At 38.2% G+C, this 23,893-nt stretch overlaps 1 protein-coding gene and 1 long non-coding RNA gene across 3 annotated transcripts in view; one reads left to right on the top strand and one right to left on the bottom strand.

The window, feature by feature from the left end:
- Positions 1-19,211, bottom strand: part of LOC140660870 (uncharacterized) — a 28,761-nt gene extending 9,550 nt beyond the window's left edge. For both annotated transcript variants that reach the window (XR_012045516.1, XR_012045517.1), the window contains exons 1-4: positions 18,770-19,211; positions 17,888-17,926; positions 17,103-17,143; positions 141-272 (exon numbers count right to left, since the gene is read on the bottom strand). This is a non-coding gene — a long non-coding RNA (uncharacterized lncRNA). The remainder of the gene's footprint in view (positions 1-140; positions 273-17,102; positions 17,144-17,887; positions 17,927-18,769) is intronic.
- Positions 18,835-23,893, top strand: part of RNFT1 (ring finger protein, transmembrane 1) — a 17,674-nt gene continuing 12,615 nt past the window's right edge. Inside the window, 6 exon segments of the mRNA XM_072882221.1 lie at positions 18,835-18,854; positions 20,837-20,862; positions 20,865-21,254; positions 21,578-21,654; positions 22,279-22,379; positions 23,021-23,174. Coding sequence (XP_072738322.1) covers positions 18,850-18,854; positions 20,837-20,862; positions 20,865-21,254; positions 21,578-21,654; positions 22,279-22,379; positions 23,021-23,174 — 753 coding nt within the window. The 5' untranslated portion in view covers positions 18,835-18,849.

The raw sequence follows: 23,893 nt of genomic DNA, 5'->3' as shown, positions 1-23,893 counted from the left end.
TAGCATCCTACTTGCTCTCTGGACCACATAGCATTGAGCTAACAGATCTCCTATAATCCCACAGTTTTGTTTCTGAGAAGCAATAGTTTATAACCATCACAATATTTCATGATTAAAATAAAAGTCTTCAGTATGAACACCTTTTGACTGAGCTACTGAGTCCTTCCCAAAGAAGAATCAGAAGAGCTCCTGAGCCTCAGATGCAAGGTGGAGGGAACACAGCAAAACTGGCAGAAGGTCGCTTTGCAGTCTCTCCTTTTGGTCTTTCCAACCTTGATGACAGAAACCACAACATATGGAGCATTTGTTAGGGATACGCCCCTCCCATGAGCAACAAAGGCAACGGTTGTACCAAGGCAAGATCTAGCCACTGAAAAAAAAAAACAACCCACAAAAAAAACAAAAACAAAAAAGGCTTTAGGGCAGAAGAGTTGGCAGAAAATATCAAACTGAGGGGAAAAACAGGGAAAATGACCAAGAAGCTTTCACTAGCATTCAAAAAAAGACCAGACCACAGAACAAAGACAAACAGAGTTATAAAATAATAACAGTAATAATTGGAAAAGAATGAAAAACACTCTACCAGGAAAATATTGCAATGCTACCGCTGAAGAATTTTCACCGAGGAGACAAGACTTCAGTTCATCTGATCAGCCTGGAGGACTTGCTTTTAAAAGTTATTTGAAAACAAACTACAGTTCTTTGTGTACTTTGAAAATGCAGCTTTTATTCTGGATTATGAATTAAAAATGTCTTCCTATTTTCCTCATAGAGAGGAATGAAGGAAAAGGCATCCTCTTTTATAACTTACGTATACAGCATTTGAAAACCTGCTATGGGCACTCCCCCTTTTTTTCCAAAAGATGCCTGGTTCAAGTGATTAATGCTGTGTGAATGTAAACAAAGATAATTATGCAAACAAGAACAAGATGTTCCACCCAAAATGATTAGCTTTTTCAGTGGATGAGATGCCTACTTCTAATCATCAAGAAAGGTTAACCTGACCAGATTTAATTAGCTACTTAATATAATAATAAAGATGCATATGTAATTGGTGAGGAAAAGACTGCAGAAGCAACGCTGAATCCAAACAAAATACTTCCATCAAGCACAAAGCCTGGGCTGTTATTACATGATTACACTGATGTAAGAATTCCCAAGTTTTTATATCCACCATACATACTTTTGCAATTGTCTATATGGAACTTCACCTGATCAATAACAATAAACATATTAAACAAACAAAAAAAGCAAGAAACAACATCCCTAAAATTCAACGATAAAATGAACCCAATGGTATTTCTTAACACTGTGCATCAAACTCATAGACAAAGTCAGCTGGTTTGTACAAATTATTTGAGGACTACAGCCTCAAATATTGTTCATCACTTTTCTGGCACCACGGCTGCTCAACTAACCCCTGCAACCAACCCCTGCAAAGCAAAGTTCTGATTCTGAATCGAGAGACAGCTCTTCCTGCTTAAGTGTATTTTAATAGCTACTTCTCTGCAGAACAGATGTTTTCAAGTTATGTGAGTATCATAAATATTAAGAACTGAGCAATACATTTTAGAAGGCAGGTCTCATTAATCTGCTTGCATTTGATTTCTGAATGAGAAGGACTACATCTTATGGAATATTTTATTTTATATATATATATATATATATAAAAGGAGATATCAGACAGACGTTTTCAACACAGAGTTGATATTTTCAGTGAAAAAAAAAATACTGGTCTTACTCTGGAATATTTCCCTAATAATGAAATAAAAGTTTTCTATTACAAGAATAAAACAACTTGCAGGTATTTAGATGTTATATATTGGGAATACTGCAAAATATATTACATATCAAAGAATGTTAGGAAATTTTATTAGTCTTGTATCTCTGGAGAACATGTATAGCACTTGCTGGTTGAGGCAGGTTTATCTCAAAGTGTTACCAAATGAGTTTTAAACTGGAAGACTGGGCATCAGACCTTCCATTTTCTTTCAGTAAAGTTTAAACATCGCTTAAAATAAACAATTCAGTGCAAACCAATGTATCTGATATTGATTTATTCTATTCATAAAAAGTAACAACATAACGGTAAATTCAATCCATTCAATGAGAAGTTTATGAGCTTAAATATATCAAAAGGGCTATGAAAGCTAATATATAGTGATTAAATAACAATCTGTGAGAAAAAGACACAACTTTCAATTCCATTATACTGAAATCGTATACTGACGAAAACCAGGCTTTTGAATTGTCTCAAAGGAAGCTGCAGCCATTTGCCCCTTTTAGCAGCTTGGAAGTTCACAAGGAAAGATTAATTTATGATGTAACTGAAGTGTATCTCAAAATAAAGTTTTTGATTAAAATCTGCATTTCTGAGCCTCCTGGCAATGCCAGTATTGCTGAAACAGGACATCAGCTGCAACGTCAGCAATTCTGGAATGCAATGCCACAAACCATAAATCAGTTTTGTCCTACTTTAATATTGGTTTAACAATAAAAGAAGAACTTTGATGTTTAATATTTAAATAGTATAATTATTCCTTTAGAACTAAGTCCAGAAGGACCCTTCACGCGTACACAATGCGAAACAACAATGAAGAGAATGTGTTTTTGCTACACCAGGAGGCTTTAATTTGTAGGACCCAGTTGAAAGGTACAGCACAATTTCTGGGGGCTGCAGGAGAAGATTCCACAGAAACTCTTTAGAAGGGGAAATGCTCTCCCACGATGCGGATGATGCCAGCGGATCCATGCACAAAATTGAACAACAAAGCTTAAATACTGTCAAAGCAGAGAACGGTGAACAATATCCACTACAGTTGCTCAGAAATCATCACCAGCTGGCTATACTGGTGCCTTGGTTTTGAAACCCAGACACAAGGGTTGCTTTCTTCATCATTATTTTGGAAGTGGAGATTTGAGCAAGCAAAGCCACCCTTTCCCTTTTCCCCTCTCTCCTACCTTTTGTCACTTCAGGATGGATGAACACAGAAATACTTAGATTTTTGGGAGGAATGCCTATAATTATGAGCTAAGTATTCCCTATGAACATTTAGTGAATTAGTAATGTTCAGATGCAATAATTTTTCTGTTTTGGAGGAAGGTTAGACAGAGGTAAGTTCTGCACCTGCGCTACAACCAGGGAATGCAGGGTGATAACAACTGCAACTGTCAGTTTTTGGCAACCATACAGAACACTAGAAATACAAAACATTTCCCACTACTTACATAGATCCAAGGTGGTACTATAAATACACAGACAAATACAATTATCTGCTGTAACAGAGAAAACTCTTGTATGTTCAAGGAAATGCGAGAGAAAGACGTCATTCATTTCGACTTAGAATGCTGTTTGTCAGAGCAGCACTTACAGAGTTACACCCACCGAGGAAGGATAAGAGAGTGATAGAGGGATAGAGGCTGAACTATGACTTTGTAATTCAAGGAACATTCAAAGTAACAGGAGTTCCTGTGATGCAGAAGACAGGCATTATAACATGACTTCTAGTGGTGGGATCACAGCAACTGCCTATGCCTACATATACTCTTAACCCAGTGCTGTACTGCACTATGCAGTATTTGACTACCATGTTTCATATACATTACAAGCTATGCACTGGAACTAAATGATGGTTATCTAATTAAGAAGTCAATTATTTGTAGCAATCTGCCTTCATTTGTTCCAGAAATTAAAAAAAAAAAAACAAAAAAGGTGTAATGAATAGAAAGGAAACAAAAGAAGAGAAAGTTTCATGATTAAGGCGGACGAATACTATCTAGGGAACTGAATACTATCACTACTTCCACCATGGAGTTCCAGTGCAATGAAAGGCAAGTTATATAAAGCCATGCTCTTCAACATTCAGTTACTAACTGGGCTCTCAACATGAAAGCATCATTAAATGTAAAGTCTAGTTTCAGCTCTATTGCCTGGGATGGTACACTGCACAGTTCCATTACAGGAAGGACTGTGGCAGCTGGAACAGGCTCAGGAAACATAGATTCATCTGAGATTTTAGTTGCTGAGATCTATCAATATTTTTCCATAGTTGTGGATGCAGACTCTAAAAGAGATTCTCTCCCACAGTTTTCCTTCTAAAATGCCAAATTTGTGGCTACGTTTAAATATTAGTACAGGCTAAGGTCTTTCATACAGCGGCAGTGGGATACAATGTCTCAGACTTGAGGTATCCTCCTAGCTGTGCCTGTCTGCATTAACCATAAGCTGGAGCCATGGCCCATTCTCTCCACCCTGCTACTTCACATGTGCTTGACTCCAGCCTATGCGTGCACTGAAGTGGTTACTTGTAGGTATAAGGCTTGTAGGTCACTAGTAGAGAGACTAGATCACTCGTACATCACTAGACAGAGACCATGGTGACTCACCTACACAGCCAGGGCCTACAAAGGCTCTACTAAACACATACACGTTCAAAAAGAGAAAAAGATAATTGGCACTCTTAAGAAGGCAGTTTGCAGTTCCACCAATATAATTAAGGAATGCTGCTAAAAATGTAAAAAGTTATACAGTGATAATTAGCATAGTAATTGCTGTTAAGATCAAAATTCGTATTGATTAACATCTGAGTACGGGAAAATAGCGCTCACCTTTAATAACAATTGCAACCCTGACTTATTACACTGAATTAATTTTGAGAATAAGGAATCTTTATATCTGAATGCAAATAAAGACATCTACTTCATCAATGTAGTAAGAAACTGGTCACTTAATGAAAACAAGATGGATTGTCATTCCCTATCTGTCATTGCATTCTTACTCCACGGTTTTCAAGGGCCAGGTAATAGCATGGTGAACTGAAACAAAAACCAAACTGCAAGTTTATTTGCTCAAGCACTATTTACTGTTTGCATCATTTCAAAATGAAAAATAACTAAATTTCTCTGTATCTTATATACTTGCATAAACACTCAGATACTTTATACACAATTATTCTTAGTGTTTAGTGACTTAAGTCCAGAAAGTGTATGTACACATATGTCTAGACGGATAAGGATCTACAGATTACATGTGTACAGAGAGGGAGTGTACATATGCAGGCATTTGTACGTAACAAAAATAGAATGCTATTTACTACCTAACGCAGATGGATAAATCCACTTTGGAGATCTCTGCAGACTTGTGAAATCAGGATGATGTGTTTGGAATTCTTCCTCTCTTCTCCACTGCTGAAGTAACTCAGGCAAACGCATGTTGGCAGCTCCTTTAAAGATTCAAACTAACCCCTTTTACATAATAACCTTCAGCTGCATTAAACACAAACACACAACAAACAGCACAAATACTAACGTCTAAACTTGTATTACTCACATATAAAATACACAAAGTCTGAATAATTTTGCAATTAAATCACAGGTAAACTCAAATAATTTTTACACTAAGTTGGATTGTCCATGAGACAGATTAGTCTTTTAGGAGCGAAGTCTGCACCCAGAGCGAAGTTCCAGTAACAAAGTGGTGTGCTTTCCAAGGCAACTGAGGAATGGCAAATAGATCAAGACATCTCTAGACCTATTGGTTCCTATCAAACCAAGTAAAATCCAGTCTCCTGGGGTATTATAAGCCCCTGCTCAGAACAGCTCTGTCAAATGCAAAGTGCAACTCTTCTGTATTAAAGAACCACCTTATTCCATAGCTCCTAATGAGCATTTGCCTCAACACTGAAGTGCATGGCTTTCATACTCTTTGTCTATTAATTTATTTGTTGCTGGGCATAAGAAAAGCTTAAATCATAACTCTCTGAAATACCAAATGAAACTAATCTATTTCCAATCTAAATTTTAATTAACTATTTTACTTCAGTATTGCATTTTATTGCTACAAATTACTTGGACATATAGGCAACAAAGAAGCTCTATAGAACTACTGAATTCATGAGAATGAATATAAAAATATTTACTTTGAAACTTTCATTTATTTTTCTCCAAATTGTTAAAAAATTTATTTGGTCGGTTGAAATAATGTACAGACATAGTAACAGAAATATTAGGTGACAGAAGAGAATGGACCAGATCCTTGCAAATCAACTCCATTTTACCAGGCACATAAAACTAAACTAGCCTCAGCTTGATGCAACTGTTATATGTCCAAAATGAACGTTAGACATGAAATAGAAAAAAGGCTGGCAAGCCAAATTTATCTTAGAGGGTTTTTTTGTTATTATTCCCCTTCTACATTTTCAAAATATCCCTTAATGCTCTTTCCTTTCAGAAGGAAATTCAAGTCTCTCAAAATAATATTTACAATCTCAGCTGCAATCTCCTTCATGGTAATTCACTCTGAATGTTTGTTCCTTTTTGTGAGGAATAGTTCTGCTTGAGTTCTCCACTTAGAACAAAACAACTCTGTTTTCCTGATATACTTCATATTCAAATTATCCCAAAGTGTAGCACAGAGAAATGAATTAGATAAGGGCATAGGGAAATGTGTAATCCATACATGGCTGCCATGATGAGCTCACCAGTAACTGATATAGCTTTGAACATTAAAAGAACTTCAATGAGAGATGATCTTAACCTAAATGCCAGTTACCACTGCTACTTCCTTAAAAAAAGAAAAAAAAAAAGATTGAATTAACTTCCACTTCAACAGTGTCCACTGACAAATATTTTAGTTTAATATCTACTTCTGATTTCCATTAAAATACCTTTAGATCACTTAGATAGATGAGAATTTCAAAAGCAATCTCCATCTTAGTTTTCTATAGTCCTATGATTTTTACACTCTCTTAGAATTAATTGAAAAGAATTCCAACTTCTTTTCTCTTTCTACCTAATTCAAAGACAGGTGTAATATACCCTATCTTCTGCTACCTCCTCTCTAAATTAATAACATCGTTCTGTGCAGCCTTTCATAAAGTTTCCAGATGATGATAACAGTGTCTAGTGCAGTGGGTCTGTTGTTTCTGGTTATTGCCAACACAGAACCGGATACAATTTTCTTTTCTACACCCATGTCTACATTGCAGTAAGAAGTGCAACCCAATGCACACAGGTACTCAGGCTGCAGCTCGTAAAACCAGCAGCAATATAGCTGCAGCAGCACAGCCTACAACCCTGCCCTCGGTTTCTGAGACATTGCTGTCCATGGCAGGTGGATGAACAGGAGGTTAGCTTCCCTACGCATGTTGTAACCACACATCTGGCTGCTGCAGCAACATTGGTTGCAGGAAACTGAAACTATCAGGTAACTTTCATGATTAAGATGAGCTATCAATAATCATCTATTTTTAAGTACAGCATCCTATAAATCCTCCTAATTAGTAAACTAGATGTCTTCTTTTTAGCAAACAATCCCCAGCCTACTTCCTTATTTATTTTCTTGAATTCAATTATATTTGCCACCTGCTGGCCCAATCACCTAAATGACAGATTCTGGATGTAAGGTAGAAGCTGGGCCATAAACAATAATTTCATTATAGTTCAATTTAAAATATTTGCCTGCACCTATTTTCTCTGCTTTATGAAGAATGTTTATGCTATTTCCTCCTCCAGGGCTTTGCGGGCTGCAGGACTCTGTACTCCCATTGGGAGACGCAGCAGAAGCACCGGCAAGAATTTTGCACTGTTCCCTATCTTCCACTGCCGACACCATAAGAAATCAAAGCTGAGATTTTTCTGGAGGGGAGGGACCACTAGAGGCTGAATAAAGAGGGGAGGAGTGATTGCAAACCTGGACTGAAAAATTGATACGGCTCCAAAAAAGGACCCTTGGTAAAATAAAGGTTAGGAAATATTTATTTAGAAGATAAAAATAACAAAACTTCTTTTGACATGAAAAGAAACAGAGGAGGCTGTACTCCTGTTGTTATTTACCTATCATGGGGCTCTAAAATCCATCTACTCCATAAACCCAATGATTTACGTTTCCAAAAATCTTCCTGAATGAAATCCAGTCTGTAAAATGCACATCTTGCAGACAGTTTAACTTGAAGCATGAATTTGAATGCCTTGTTCAGTGTAGCGGTCCACTCTCAAGTTTGGTAAAAGTAAACGGGCACTGAAGGCATTCCTTGCCTTCAAGGATTAAATGATGTAGAGGTGGATTGCTATCCAACTGTGAAAGCACACAGTCCTATCATGTACGAGCAGAAGGAAAGATCGAAGGCTGAAATCTGTTTTGGTCCGCTTTGTTCTTGACTAGAAACTCAACAACATCCAAACCATCAGGGTTCTACAGTTCAGGCCTTCAAAGAAATCCATATTTCCTTCCATCACCTTTTGAAACATAACTTGCAAACCTACCTTCAAAAACTCGCTGGTACATTCTGAAGCCATTACACCTTCCTCAGAAAACACCAAAAACACAGAAAAGCTGCCCGTCTGAAACTGAGTTAACAAAACTCAACGTTGTGATAGGAGACAGTAAAAGCAATGGCCCAGATTCTTGAGCATTTTCCCCACTTCCCACTATTACAGTATATATAAATCCATGCTGCTTCCTTTATAATTGCAGAAACTTTCTCAATTATATTTTATTATAACTAGTTAAGAGTACATATAAGCACAAGTTATTCTCTAGCAACTCATTTATTCCATGATTCTGCATCTTTCATTTCACCTATCCTCTCCCAGATTTACTTTCCATTGACTTTCACAGTTTGAAAATTAATGTTAAGCCAACATGGGGTAAAATTATTATTTTACCATACTTATTTTGCAATAAATAGTAATTTGGGTGAAAACTGTATTATATATAAATGAAAACATTAACCAAACTGGAGGCATACAGTCAGTTAATGCCCTAATAGCAGAGTCTTGGAGAGAGAAACTGTACAGCATTTTTATGTAGCATGTGGGAAAACTGTGCAGCATGGGAGTTTTGAACGCTAATACTGCAGCTGTACTAAATCTACTGTGTCAGACAGACTCTGTCTGCAAGCAAACCAGATTTAAGGAAGTACATTTTTACTGCAGCACTGGAGGCTGAAAAATGGTTAACTTGGTTAAGTTCAACAGAAGTAAGTTTAGCTTACTTAAAAAAGAACAGACATGAATTAATGTGCACCTGTTCAATAGTCACAGACAAATAGTTCTGTATGCAGACAATTACATGACCTGTATAAAGGTTCAAATTATGGATCAAAAAGTAATGCTTTTTACAGTTATATTTTAACACTGTGGCAATTATGCGTGATAGAGAACAATTACTGTATCAGGATCTAAACAATGAAAAATATAAAACATTTCCATTGACTGTAATTTCATTGCTTAATGTCTTTTGTCTGCTCTCATGTCTTTCTCTGAATGTGCCGTAAAATGTTAGATGGCTGAGTGACCCTGGGCAAGATTTGCAGATATTATTTTGTTGTAGTGTTTCGTATTTTCTTATATGTTAGAAGAAAAAATAATGTTCTATTGCACACAGAAATACACACAGGACAAATACTGTTCAGCTGCTGTTATCACTGTGACGCATTTAAGAAATTTAAACAAACATGCCAACTCTTCTGCAAGCCTTGAATTAGTTGTTTTTCCGTAAGCACCGAACACAACGTTGGCCTCACTGAAGACTGTGCAGAAGACATTCTGCAGGCCCTTTCTAACAAGAGGCACAAAGAAATATCCTCTGTACAGAGACGTTCTGTAAGATGGGATGCACAGCTGGGACGTTTGGAAAAGTACGTTATGCACACATTCACACGCAAAAGTTTTGGGCAGCCATTACATTATAGCTGGAGTCCTAACAGTGGTATGACATATTTAATTTATAGGTTAATTTACCTATATCCGTCCCCCTCTCCTCACGCTGTTGTTCTCTAGCTCTCTCCCCTTTCACTGAGCTGAAGAGAATTTTTTGTTGGTCTGTATATACTCAACCACACGTTCCTTGTCCACAGCCCCTGCTCACACAGTTGACTTCTCCATTTGGTCTTCTCTAGGAAGCTACTGTCAAAATTATAACTGTAATGATTTCAAAACAAACAAACACATACCACACCACACCCCCAAGCAGTGTGGTGTGATGAACTCGGCATCAAAAGCAGGATTACAGAGTGGTAGACCAAACTTTTCAAATTTGAATGCCTGAAGTTACACATCCAGATCCTTATTTACACGTATTAGGAAGCCTGTTTTTCACCGGACATGCTCAGGCCTCCCAGTTACTAGGACTTTCTACATCACTCAAAAAAGGCTTTTTATTTAGGTACTTATCTATGGATTTCTTGCCTAACTTCAGATAATCAAGTCCTACAATTTTCACTTATAAACTTCAGCACTTCAGCTGCCACATCAATAAAAATGAGTCTGTTAACTTGCTGGAGCCTGAATGGCCTTCAGCCAACTTTTTGTTTGTACTTTTGATCTATGAGCAGTCAGAGACCCAGCTGAAACTGATGGACAAGACAGTCATTTTCTACTGAAAATAGGGAAGACAATGCCAGACTTCGAATCATGCAAGCTTACATGCTTAATCGTTATAATGTCTTCTGAAAGAAGTTATATATGAGCCTAAGATGAATTCCAATATTCCTTCACCAGTGCTTTACTTTGTAAGTAGTTCTTAGTTAAGTAGTAATTACTCTTGTAAGTAGCCTTCCATTAATTCTTTCTATTAATGAAGAAAAGTACTGAGTGAGCTAGAACTCACTCTTAAATTAAGATAATAATCATAAACAGATGTTTTATTTGACAGTTTGAGGGATATGGGTGTGTTGTGATTTAGTTCAGAGACTTCAGTTCAACTGAAGACTCAGACCATAAGATTAAATGAATTAAATAGCCTCACCCTCGTCTCTAATTGTATAAATCATAAAATCACCACTCTAAGGGACAGAATTGAAGATCTTTGGAAAAAGACACTAGTTTTGTTTCGTGACGTAAGTGCAAACATACTGAACTTTCTCTACCTACTCAGAACTGGTGTTAAGTATGCCACTGCAAGAAAAGTGTACATTACAGCAAGACAACAAATGTGTCTTGCTTAACAAACAACAGTGTTATCTCCTTTGACCAGACACCAAGTAGATGGCACTATCTCTTAACCATATGCTGCAGACAAAGCCTCCGGCAGGTTGAAAGTCAAACACCTCGTACTATCATATATCCACTTATAACTAAACCACTGAAAAATAAGCATACAGCCGATGATATACATATGAAATGCATGGGGGGAAAACTCTTCTGTGGAAATGAAGTGTCACATTTGGAAACGTGGAGTAGTCAACTATATGCATCTAAAGGTCATCTATGCATTTCCTCCTAAAGCATGCAAGCATGACTACTGTACTTACTCTGACTTAATTGAAAAATGGCTAAGTTTCTGCTCGCTTTCCAAAACAAAAATAATTTTTGAATTAGGAGGAAGATGCTCCAATTTTATTCCAGAAACCTTTGCCTTCTGAATTAACATGTGCATCCTAACTTTTACAACCAAAACCTTTGCATGGTTAAGCATGGGGAAGTAGGATGAACAAGTGCTTAAACAATACCAGTTTCATATGCAGTTTCATAGTTCAGCAATGTGCTGCCTCTTCACCAAGCTGTTGAAGTCCACACCTGATCTTGTAGTAACTAGGGGCACAGGATATCCATAATATCAGCAACAAGTAATTCTGCATTTTGCATAATTCAGTTACTAATTTTTCACTTTTCATGAGCTACAGCATTACTATAGCATGCTACACTGCTAGCCTCAAGAACATCTGGAAACATGTGCTTGTTGCTGTTGAGGTCAATTGAAAGTCTATCACTGATTTCAACAAGGGCAAACATGATAAAATTGTAGACACAGGTTTCTGTGTGATACATATCCTAACAAATTCTGTAATGAACAACCATAATTCCATAAATTATACAACCATCAATATCTCCTCTCCAACTAAATCATTTTTATTAATGAAATCAGAAAACAGTGAGCTATATGCGGGCATAAGCAGAAGGATTTCCTAATGGCAAAGCAAGTATTTTTATTTTTATATGATGTTGAGCTAAAGAGGGCCTCGGTCCTACAGACTCATGCAAATAACTTCATAGATGCGGAGCCCCTTGATTCTAATGAGACTACTCACTTATATATGCTAATCACATACATTCATAGGACTATGTCCTAAAAATTACAGCAGAGGTAGACTGCACTGCTGAAAGCACAGTGAAGTTCTTGGGGAAACTGCTGCCAACATATCTCAAAATGTTTTACTTGTTCTTTGCATATTCAATTTTACCTATGATTCTGATACAATTAAGGAAAAGTTATATAGCTTTGCCTCTAGATTCATAAACCTCCTTGAAAATCACGATGGGCGTAGTTTCTGCCACTTCTATAAACTCTGGGGGACATAGAGATTCTGTGGTGATTGCTTTGTAACAGAAAGTAGTTAGACGTGGCTAGAAACTTGTATTAGAGATATATTTGTTGTGAATGAACACAATAAAGTTGTATAAAAAGAATTTCCCCCCCCAATATTTACATTTCAAAATCCGTGTCCAATCTCTTCATTAATATATGCTCCTTTTCTGAATGAATTACTTCCATTAAAAACCTGTCAGCCTTTTTATTTATTTGTTTGTTTATTCCTTTTTAAGACCAGGTTAAGCACCTTCACACAGCATTTGTTTTTCACGCAGCCTCCTCAAGTACGCCAATGCCAGACAACTCCATTGGAAGTAGGTCTGGCCCACGAAAACCCTATCAGCAGGCTATGCCTGCTTTTATTCTAATCTAGTGGTAGCTTTTCCCAGCAACACACAGAAGAGCGGTATCTTGTCCTCAGAGAGTTGGGAAGTTTCTCCTAATGCCATTTTTTACAGTTATTAATGCTTGAGCCTCCCATTATTATAAATCAAAACTAGCAGAATAAGTTGGCTTCCCAGGGTTGGAAAAAATCTTTTAGTGTCACATTTTGTATTACAGTTGTCATCTCTACTGATTTGTAATATACTTGCAATAAATAGCTTTGAGTTTTAGTTAAACGAAATCAATTCTGTTTAGGCTATTAGTCAATTTCAACAGCAACATATTGCTTGTACAGTATATTAGTAAGAAAAAATATTAACATGTATTAATCTAAGCATGAATGGAATACCAATGTTTTAACAATGAAGAATTTTCCACTCCCTAATAAGAGATCCCAGAAAACTGGGATGGGTGGGGAGGGAAATGAAGGAAGCAAAGAAGAAGCTTTCATTTAGTGATGGTCAGCAAGAGCTAATGCAGAAAAGATGACTGTAATTTCTTCAAAATATTGGAGAATACGTATGACAGGCAGCAAAACTGTGTGTTCTTGAGCTTTCAAAAGGACTCAGTGCTCACTTCTATTACACCTCTAAACTGGGAGTGAGGACTCTAGCTGAGCTTCTGAACATAGTCCAGGATTTCTGAAGTAAGGATCCAGGCAGTGCTCACCTACTATCAGATGACAATCTTCAAAAACACTTCTCAAGATAAATTAAAAATCTGAAGAGAAGCAAAGATGAAAGCAATAGCATCATGCAAAGGCAAACTACCACAGATGACTTTAAAGTTTTTTCCTTTTTTTCTTTTCCTGTTTCTTTTTCTTCTTTTAACATATTTGACCATGAAGTACAAATTTTCAAAATGCCAACACTAAAAAAAAAAAACAAAACAAACCCCAAAAACCCCACACCATAAAAACCAGAACCCACAGTAGGGTTCTATGGTTCTTTCATGGGAAGTTGGGATATGCAAGAAATTATGCACTCGATCTAAATGACAAGCATTTCCCTATGACATGTTAGTGATTTATCCAAATTTAACTCCCAATAACATTTCTATGAGCCAAAAATCTACATGTTGTTTCTGAGGTCCTCCTTCAGTCTAATTATTTTACCTTATGCAAGGAACGTTAAAATACCAAATCATAATTGAATGAATAATAGCACATTTGCCTTTACAAAAGAACTTGACTGGCACAAAACAAGCACAAAGAATAAGTGATGTGGAATTCCTATTTTACAGGCTTAAACAATTCTTTTTAAATTCGGTAATATATTTAGTCATTTTATTCCCTTTTTTTTTTTTCAATTATCCTTTCTGTACTTGTAAAATGTTATAGGCATAATCTGGATAATCTTATTACATGATGAACATGATCTTAGTTGTGGATAAGACTTCCTAATAAACTAACACACATCTGTTAATACAAAATCTTTCTTGTCAGAAAAGAAGTAAAAAAGCTTTCCACATCGCTAGAAACAAACAAGTTTATATATTGTCACCAAACTAAAAACAGTAAGTAAATATTAACCTTGTGAAGTGCAAAACAAGTTTTATTGACCAGTGAGGTAAATATTGACTGAAGTGAAGCAAATATTTATGCGCTGACGTTAATGGGACAAATCCCTTTCAACACGACAAACAAGATTTTGCCTACTATGTTTCTGTGTTCGTATTTATTCGGAAAGTTCTGAAAGGAAATATCTGGAAAGCTGTCTACAATGGTAATGCTTTTTAACAATTGTTTTTCCTTAGCAACTAAAATGGATATGCATTCAGCGGGCCAGAAGATTTTTGACCTTGCACAAGAAAGAGGTTTAACAAATTGTTTTCAGACGGAATGTGTTAACTCACTCACTAAAATCAGACCAGATAACAACATCCAAGACCTCTGTTTAACTGATCTCTAAAAAGGTAAACAGAAAGTTGGTCAATTTTCAGCCACTCATAAACCAAAATTTTTCATACACATGTAGTGGTAACTAATGCTAGTAGATTATTTATCTCACCATTTGTTCAGGTTATAGTCAGTCAAATAAAACTTTTTATGGCAGACTATCTTAATAATTACAAAGAATTATTACAAATAATTACAAAAAGTAGACTTTTTTCCTTCTGTGAGTTAAAGGCTGCCAGCCAACCAGCACACACACATGAGCACTTACAGGAAGCAATACCTCAGCCTGAGGTACCAACAGAACCAGCTTCAGTAAAACAGCGTTCACTCTTATTGACAATGTGACACAGAAGCCTCCCCCTGCCCCAATAAAACCCTTTCCCACTATAAAACACAAACTAACCTAAATTAATAAACCAATATAACTCTTAAACATTGCCATTTTATGAGGTAAGTTAGAACATTCATTTGGGGTTTGAACCTAAAATATATTACTACCTACTAAGGAAAATAAAGAATAATTAAGGATATAACTATAAGCAGGTACTACAGATCCAATATAAATTAACAAACCTATCTACCCCTTCCTAGTAAATCCACTCAGGGTAGGTTTTTACATACATGAGAAGTCATTATTCAACGGAATGATTCACACAAGGATTCACACATTCAGATTAACACATTAGACTGGAAAAAAAAATTAATTTTGAGAAACCTCAAAGATTCTATTGAAAATTCTGGCACCTTTAAGCACACCCATTAGAGAATACCAACGTCTTATACAGTGGATGATCATTACAGTACATCTTCAGACCTAAATATCTTTGTAATGGTCTTATGACAGCAATTAACACACACCTTCTAAAATTCTTTAACAGCTGAATATTTTTTGAGTAATTGTATTTAACAGATCCTTCAATGTCACTACAAGAAAAGACCAGTTCAGAAAACAGCTTCTCCACTTCATTCTAACGACCATGGGAATCGTTCTTTCTTGCAGATAAAGACAGAGGCTGAGCACCCTCCTGTGCAGCGAGCAAAAATTACAACTGCCCTTTGTGGCTCCACTATCTAATTTTCATTCAAGGCTCTATCTATATACAAAACCCAAGACTCCGGGATCTAATTCACCAGTTTTAAAACAATTATATGACACCATTTCAGTGGAACTACTCTCAGTTCAGAATGACTTAACAGAAACGAGCACGCTGCTGTACACAGAGAGCTAGTAAGATTTCTGGAAACCTCAGGGAACAAGATGATGTCATTGCATTATAAAAATATCTGGTTCAAATTCTTTGCGAGTCTGCTTGGCAAAGCTTACATGATCAGACTTCGACAGTGAAATTCAGGCTCCTCTGCCATCACTCCAGTGAGGAGTTTTCAAAACTGGTCTCTATTCTTCAGTGCCTTAAATATGGGAGCACAGGAGCTGTTTTGTTGGGCTCGAAATTCAATCTGAAGTAAAGGTTGTATAATTGCAGGAGCTAGTTTTAAGAAAGATTGAGCATTCAAAGCTCAGGAAGCATTCAAATTTTAAAGGTCATTTGAACCTCTTGGCAAGACTTTCAAATCCTTCAAACAATTTAAGCTAAACCCTCTTAATTTTGCAAAAGTCCTCCATACTCAAGTAACATTTTGTGTAGAATGAAGACAACCAATAAAGCCTTTGAATATTCAGGACATTCTGCTACTTTACAGGCTCTTGCAAAGAAACCATTTTTTACCATATCATTAACTACAATTCCTTTCCACGTATCTGAGATCAGTTCCTTTAAATTTCACCAAAGAGATATGCTGTACATCTAATTTTAAAGGACTAGTTCCTTCCACACGTTGTGATGAAAAATAGTGATATTACAGTTTATTAGGAGGAACAAAAGATGAAGATTGTAATCCCTTCATCTGCTCTATGTAGGAAGACTTCTGCAGAGCTCCTTCAGGAATTAGGACTGGGATAGAAATATTAGAAGAAAATATTTTGTATGTATAGAACTAGCTCTCAGCAACGTTTAGTACAGAGTAACTGTTGGAAAGGTAAGTATTGTGCTGCGAGGGCATCACCGCCAGAGTTCCACGAGGATCAGTGTTTGTTCCAATATTGTCTCGTGCATTTAACAACCACAGGAAAAGCAGGTATACACTGATGAAATCTGCTGATAGCATCAATTAAGGAGGTACCACCTACACCTACACCTAGGAGGATGAGAAAGTCTGGGATACTTATATCTAAGTGTATATATACATCTGAAAACATGCCTGGACACCAATTCAGCTGTCTGTATGAAATTTATGGGCATCCTAGGAGGACAGTCCAAAATACAGATTGGTAAATTTATTATTAGGTATTACATGACCTAATGTGTGCAATACCCATGGGAAAAGACTTCCAATTTCATGTTAATAATCTCTGAAATCTTTCTTGTGTCAGGAGTTACTAAATCCAGAGGTCATTAACAGCACCATGAAAACATACCTGTTAAATAACAACATCACTGAAGAGTTACATACCTTCTAATGAGCTGTGAATTGGAGATAAATCAGCAAGTGACCTGCATGAGCAAACATTATTGATTAATAAGCTGCCATGAATTAATGTCATATTTCCAGTGCATGTGACAATGAGAAATAGTTTGAGAACAACTTTGATTTAAAACTACAATTGTACTTTAATGCATTTTATAATTACAAAGAAGAAACAGCTGAACGAGGCTTTCATATTTACACATTTCCAAGCAATATACAGAAGGCATGCATAATTTCCAACCATTAAAAACTATTTAAAAATAAGAGATTTATAATTGTTTTTCCTGATTTGAGAATCAAATTAAGATTCTTCACATTGTCCTTCATAATCCAAACACTATGCGAATGACTGAGGAAAGAGTAAGAGAATGAACAATATGGCATAGTGTAAGTCAAACACAACAGTTTTGTGTTATCCTTGGAAGGATGGGAATATAGCCACATAATTCTTGAGAGTGCTTCCAGCCGAGCATCTGTAATCTGCATTGGTGCTGCTACTGAGCAGTATTGCAATAATTAGGCAGAAGTACTATACAAATTAGGTCATCTTAGTTCAGAGGGCCTACAGGAACAGCAGGCTTGTGGGTTTGTTTAACACTTCAGTGTATCTGTAGTAACCAGCCCAGGTTTCTTCCAATACATCAGCCACAGCCCAAGGGAAATGCAGAGGATATAAGGCCTGAAACCTCCAGTCAAGAAATTCTAGATACTGATTCCAAAACCATCATAAAAGTAGACCAAATTGCTGCAGATGCCTCCTTAAAACCTACCTCCAACAGAAAGAGAGATGTGTCCAGTGTTTTCAGCTTCTTCCTCAAGTATAAAAGAGAAGGTTTCTGATTAGATGGTATGTGTTACTAAACACCAGGCCACTTCACTCTTCCAAACACTTAGTTTTTCACCTCATGAGATCTGATGTCTAAGTGCCCGTCCTTCCCCTCTCCCGGGGTTACTGACCCCACAGCATTTCTGTATTTAAAATTTTGAATTAAAACAGTATTTCTGGACTGATTTTCAAAACTGCTCAGATATTAAGCACTGGTTTCAGCGTGAGCTGCATACCTAAATGCTTTCAGGAAAATATCTGAGCCAAGGAAAACAGATGCCATTTCTGGATGCAAACTAATTTATTCAAGAGCATATTTTCAAAGAAAACCCTGTATCTATTTAATTTCAAGCTTCTCCTAAGAGCTACAGCAGCATTAACTAGGGCAGCATTTTCCTCAGGTTTCCTAGGAGGCAAAGCCAATTTCCAGACAGCAGGACTTCCCTGCAGCGAGCGCTAATCGCCACCAAGAAGTAATGATACCGCAGCACATATATATATTTCTTAATTTCCTTCGTTATTATTGCCTGCCCAGGTTAATTTTAATTGAGGCTTTAAATAAAAAGCAACAGGAACCACTACCCCCCCCACCCGTTTGGCGGAGCGCGGACCGCGGCCCCTGTCCCCGGCCCTGAGGCTGAGGCGAGTCCCCCCCACCGCCCCAGAGGGGACCCCCCCGGCCGCCTCCCCGTCCCCTGACGGGGCGAAGGCCTCGACGAGCCACGGCCGCTCGTTGCCAGAGCAACGCCCAGCTCGGGGCCTTCCTCCTCCTCCTCCCCTCACGGCTCCTCCTCTTCCTCCCCCCGCCGCGCCCTCTCCCACCCACTCGGCCTCGGCAGTAGCGATGGAGGCGGCGGGCGGCCGCGGCCTGGGCAGCGGCGCCGGGCAGGAGGCGCCGGCCGCCTGATGAGGTACCGCCGCCGGGCCGCGGGCTGGCGCCTTGCCGGGCTCGTGCAGGGGAGGGCGGGAAAGGGGCTGCCGGCGGCCGCTCCCCCTCAGAGCCCGGGGCGGGGTGGGGGGGGGAAGCGGGGACGCGCCTCCAGGGTCACCCCCTCCCTGCGCCGGGGCTTCTGTGGAGGCCGGCGGGGCCCCCCCGGCGCTGCCCTCAGCGGCACTCGCCCTCCCGCCGCCTCCGAGGGGGCTGGCGGCGAGTTCCGGCGGCGGCGCGGCCCTGCGAGGGGCGAGGCCGGCGCGGCCCAGCGGGAGCGAGGAGCGGCGTGAAAGCGTCTCCCCAAGTGCGGTGGGAGGCAGCGGCCAGGAAGAGACGGGCAGTGTTCACGGAGAAGAGCCTTTATCAAAGACCTTATTTTCTCTCATGAGGGGGGAAGAGATTCTGGAAGGCGGTCCGTTGCGTGCGGCTTTCTTACGCTTTGACATCCACTTTAATAACTTAGTTGTTTGAAAGTTTGTTAGGCAGAACGCCAAGGGAAGCTGCATTGCTCGAACAATGGGATCGCTCACTTTTTTTAAACACGGAACTGTCAGTTTTTGCAGAAGCAGGCCCTAAACCACCAACTGAAGAGTACTAATGAGATTTTTGGGTTTTTTATTCCCCTCCTTTTAAAAACAGCATTCGTGGCCTGCTCCTGCAGACACACTGAGGAATACTGTTCATACAAGTCAATACTATCTCCAGGTTATTGGCTTTATTCATGTGCATAAAATTACAGAACATGAATTTTGGCTGGATTTAAGTATGATGTAATCTTTGGCCAGCAAAAATATAGTAGCAGCAGCACTTCTAAATGGTAGTAAGTTCCTGTATTCATACATTGTTTAAATTAATGCATTTTACTCTTCTACTATAATCTCCATTTTAAAGGCTAAAGAATTCGAGGTTTGTGCAAATCCATTAAGAAGTGCTTGCAGTGCAAAACCAATTTTGCTTCAACCTTTTGTATCCCCAGTGAAACTAGCTGTGTATATATGAAATTATTTTTTCCAAAACTTATCAAAGAGGAATCTGGAAGAGTTTGAATTATTGAAAAAGGATTATAACAAAATTTCCAATGTTTCAATAATATTATTAGATAGCAACAAGGTGTTGTGCTAAATCCAGCTTCAAAGCATTTTCCAAAATCGTTACTCTGATGTCACACCAGTCCAGAGAAGCAGATTTAACACTGTTTGACCAATTTAAAGACTGATAAACACTGCCTAGGAAAACCACAGAGATGCCAAAGGAACGATAACTAAGACCTCATTTGGGTGGTCTCACTGTTAGATTACTACTTGTTGGCTGCACTTCTTTTTTTACCTAGACCATATGGTCCAGGCTCTTTTAAATGCTTATTACAAAATGGACTAACCTGGTTCTGCTCACTTACCCAGACAGGATAATCTCGTTAATCTCCTAATGGCCCTCAATTTTGAGCACGCACTGGCTTTTGACTAGACTTGTCTGAACAAATGCTTACCACTTTATGGATGCATGTAAAGGTACTCTTTGCTTCCTTCCCATCATTGTTTGCTCCTTCTTTGGCCTACTACTGTTGCTATTTTTGTGAAATTATGCGGCACTTCTAAGATCTCTTCTGTACAAGCTAGTGCTGGTCTCCTATTCAGCAACTTTTGCTGTGCTGATTTGCACTGAAGCAACTTTAGATTTTGCTAAGGCAGACAGGTTCACTGCAGGCTAGAAAATCTGCACATGAATGAAAGGAAGTAATTTAATATGGCACACAAAGTTGCCCCGTGGAGACAGGGTGCAAACCCAGCATGCCAGCTTTCAGAACGAAGACAGATGGTATCTCTCAGAAGGAGAATCTTTACTTCATGCAGGCAATCGCTCAGTACAGTCTATTGTATTTTTGTGTTGGGTTTTTTGTTGTGTTCCCCCCCCCCGAACTAGTTATCTCTTCCTTCAAATGTGGCTTTTTCTATCCCACTCTAGGAGACAAAATAGCAAGAATCTGGACCAGAAAAAAATCCCACCATGCAGCCAAATTGCAGTCATCTCCACAACATCCAGGGGAGTGGTGATGACTCTTCATCTTCCCAGAGCGCCCACGCAGCGAGGCTGTCAGGAGAGAGCTCATGCCATCATAGCAGAGATGTTCGCATACAGCTAAACTCTGCTGTGGGAGCAGCCAGGGAAAATGAGAGTTCCCGGCATTCAAGGCCAAGTTCCCAAAGTCGCTCACACGGACACGCCCACAGCGAAGCAGGGGAGCTCGAGGATTCTACTCCAGACTCAGAGGAACACAGCAGCAGCTCCCTCTCAGAGCTCAGATACCTCCTCCAGTGGCTGCACAAAAGTCTGCCGTATATCTTGATTCTGTGTGTCAAATTGATCATGCAGCATATAATTGGTAGAGTATAACAAAATGAGGTCTGAGGGAACAGACCCTCCCCCCAAAGAGATATACTAATAACCATGCCTGAAATAATTCAATTTATTTTTACCCTTATTTTTATTTGCTTTATTCATCAGAAAGAGACATGTACTAAACTACATTTCAGTGGCTTCTGTTTCCTTTGCTGGCATATGTACAACGTGCTTAATTATTCTGGCTTGACAGTCTGAGCTATTAATTGTAATTACAAAGACATATTAGAGGTGGCTGGTTTTTTAACCCAGTTCAGTAAATTTTTTTTCTTTTCTCATGTGTAACTGACCCTTTTTTCCTAATAGGCATTTCTCTTGGAATTGGGCTGCTAACAACTTATATGTATGCAAACAAAAGCATAGTAAATCAGGTTTTTCTAAGAGTAAGTATCACCCTATGCAACAAAATTCTGTAAGTTAACCAAGACCTTTATCCATCAATTTTTGAAAGAAATGTGAATGGAGATAGTTTTGTTTACCTAATAATATTAGGTGTCAAGGTTTCAAGATGGAAGTAAAGTCTTAATGCTTCTGTACAGTGTAGAGCTTCTTGGATAAGTAAGGTTTGCAAAATTCAAAAAGAGGGGTTTTTTTCCCCCTCTGACTTTGAATATTGAAATCGCTTCAACTGATAAAAGCTTTTTGGAATTTATGGAAGAACTTCTTAACTAGATTTGTGGAGTCAAATAGCAGTTGACAGTTTAAACTTTCAGCTGTCTCTGTTCACTCCCAAAGGAAAATTTGTTGTTTCTTCAGAGTGGGGTGGGTTTTGGTTGTGTTTTCATAAAATAACCTTGATACACAGAAATTTTTAAGTTTAAAACATTAAAATTGGTGCTTTACCTTTCCATTGAGTTCTCCTATTTTATTTGGCCTGAAACCACTAAGATAAAATCCTCTAGTAGTAAAACTCTGTTCAGGTGCAACAGACTTAGTGCTTTGGAGATGTATTTAAGACACTGACACTGAGATAAGGACTGTAATATGTCTTTATGATTATCTTACAGGAACGGTGCTCCAAGTTGCAATGTGCTTGGTTACTAGTATACCTAACTGGATCATCTCTCCTCTTGTATTATACCTTTCATTCTCAGTCACTGTATTACAGGTAAGTAGAGGAACATCTCTACTCACATCCTAAATTACTCAAATACTAACTGGGGGCATTTTATCTGGGCTGCTGCTGTTTTTCTTTAATTGTGGCATTGGTTTCTCTTTCATTTTAATCTCCATTTCTCCTCTTCTGCCAAACTGAACAGCTGCTGTCCTTAAAAACAGTATGTTGGAATTTGCAAGATCAGACCCCATACTCAACTTAATGATACTACTGTACCATGGGGAATGTAGCTGGGTGTGATTCCTAGCTTTGACCCTACCACCTTGCCTTTGGAATACTGAACATGGCATTCTGGGGCTCTGTGGAGTTTACGTCTCTAATTTATTTTTTTTCCCTTACCATTCTGCAGCTAGTGTCTTGGCTGTAAATCAGTCAAAGGCTGTATTGCTAAATAAAGCCTGTCTCCAGAGGATGGAGGTTGTGATGAAGATACAGGAAGGAAGGTTCAAAAATTGAAAGGTTGTCAGAGATCATAAATGATCAATTTGCAATAAAGAGTTCATTTTCTTAGCAAATATTTTTCCTCTATGTAAACCAGGTTTCCATTTTTAGTTAAACCTGCCGTGATAATCTCTGGTTATGCTTTCCTCTAAATAGGGTGTGCCAGTAACTTCTGATAATTCTTTTTGTAGCTTAATCTTTTTAAACCCTACTGTGGATTCTGTGAACTTCTGGGAGGTACTCTGGATTGTGGGAGTCACAGACTTTATTCTGAAATTCCTCTTCATGGGCTTCAAGTGCTTTATTCTCTTGGTGCCTTCTTTTATGATGTCCTTTAAATCCAAGGTAAGAAAACAAGCTATATTTTTGCTTCCTTATGAAGATCCTTTTATGGTAAAATTAGCTAATTATTAAATTCTACCCAGAGAAAAGTCTTAATTAGAAGTCCATATATAATCCACCACTACACTGTGGGTGAGAAAACCCCGTGGATTTCATGTTCTTCCCTGCTTGGTGCTAAGGAAGGTTTACAGTCTGATCTGAAACAATTGCTTGTATTATGTCATGGGATAAATGGGTTTATTTCTGTCTCTAAGTGGGGGGGATGAAGAAACCTTTTATTTGCTGCAATGTAAGAATGTGTATACAGGCGGTTAGCACGGAGCAGCTGATGCATAGTAAATTTTGTACATGGTTGACAGCAACTGAAGATTTTAAGATCTGGACATGCAAACAGTTGTATTTTCTGTCTCTTCAAAATAATGCTGAATTTTATTTATGTTAATAAACTTAAGCAATATTTGTGTCAGATCAATGAATTTGATTCATAGCTTAATTCCTCAAACCAGTGAAGTTTAATGATTTTTATAGAAGCCTACATTGGTTGGTGGGGTATTTATTTTTATCTGCTTCCCGAGGTGAGACATGCAAAACCCAGTTAAATCTTATGTCAAAATAGCAAATACTAGTACTGTTTAAAAAAAGAACAAGTACTGTTTGTACATGATAGCATTTGAACAGGATGTGTTGGTAGGTTTTATCTTTTCAAATGCACCAGGATGAAG

This window comes from Ciconia boyciana, chromosome 17, assembly GCF_034638445.1.
Source record: "Ciconia boyciana chromosome 17, ASM3463844v1, whole genome shotgun sequence".
Classification (NCBI taxonomy): Eukaryota; Metazoa; Chordata; class Aves; order Ciconiiformes; family Ciconiidae; genus Ciconia; species Ciconia boyciana.
Note: the sequence above shows the minus strand (reverse complement) of the source record. Positions and strands in the feature narration are given on the sequence as shown.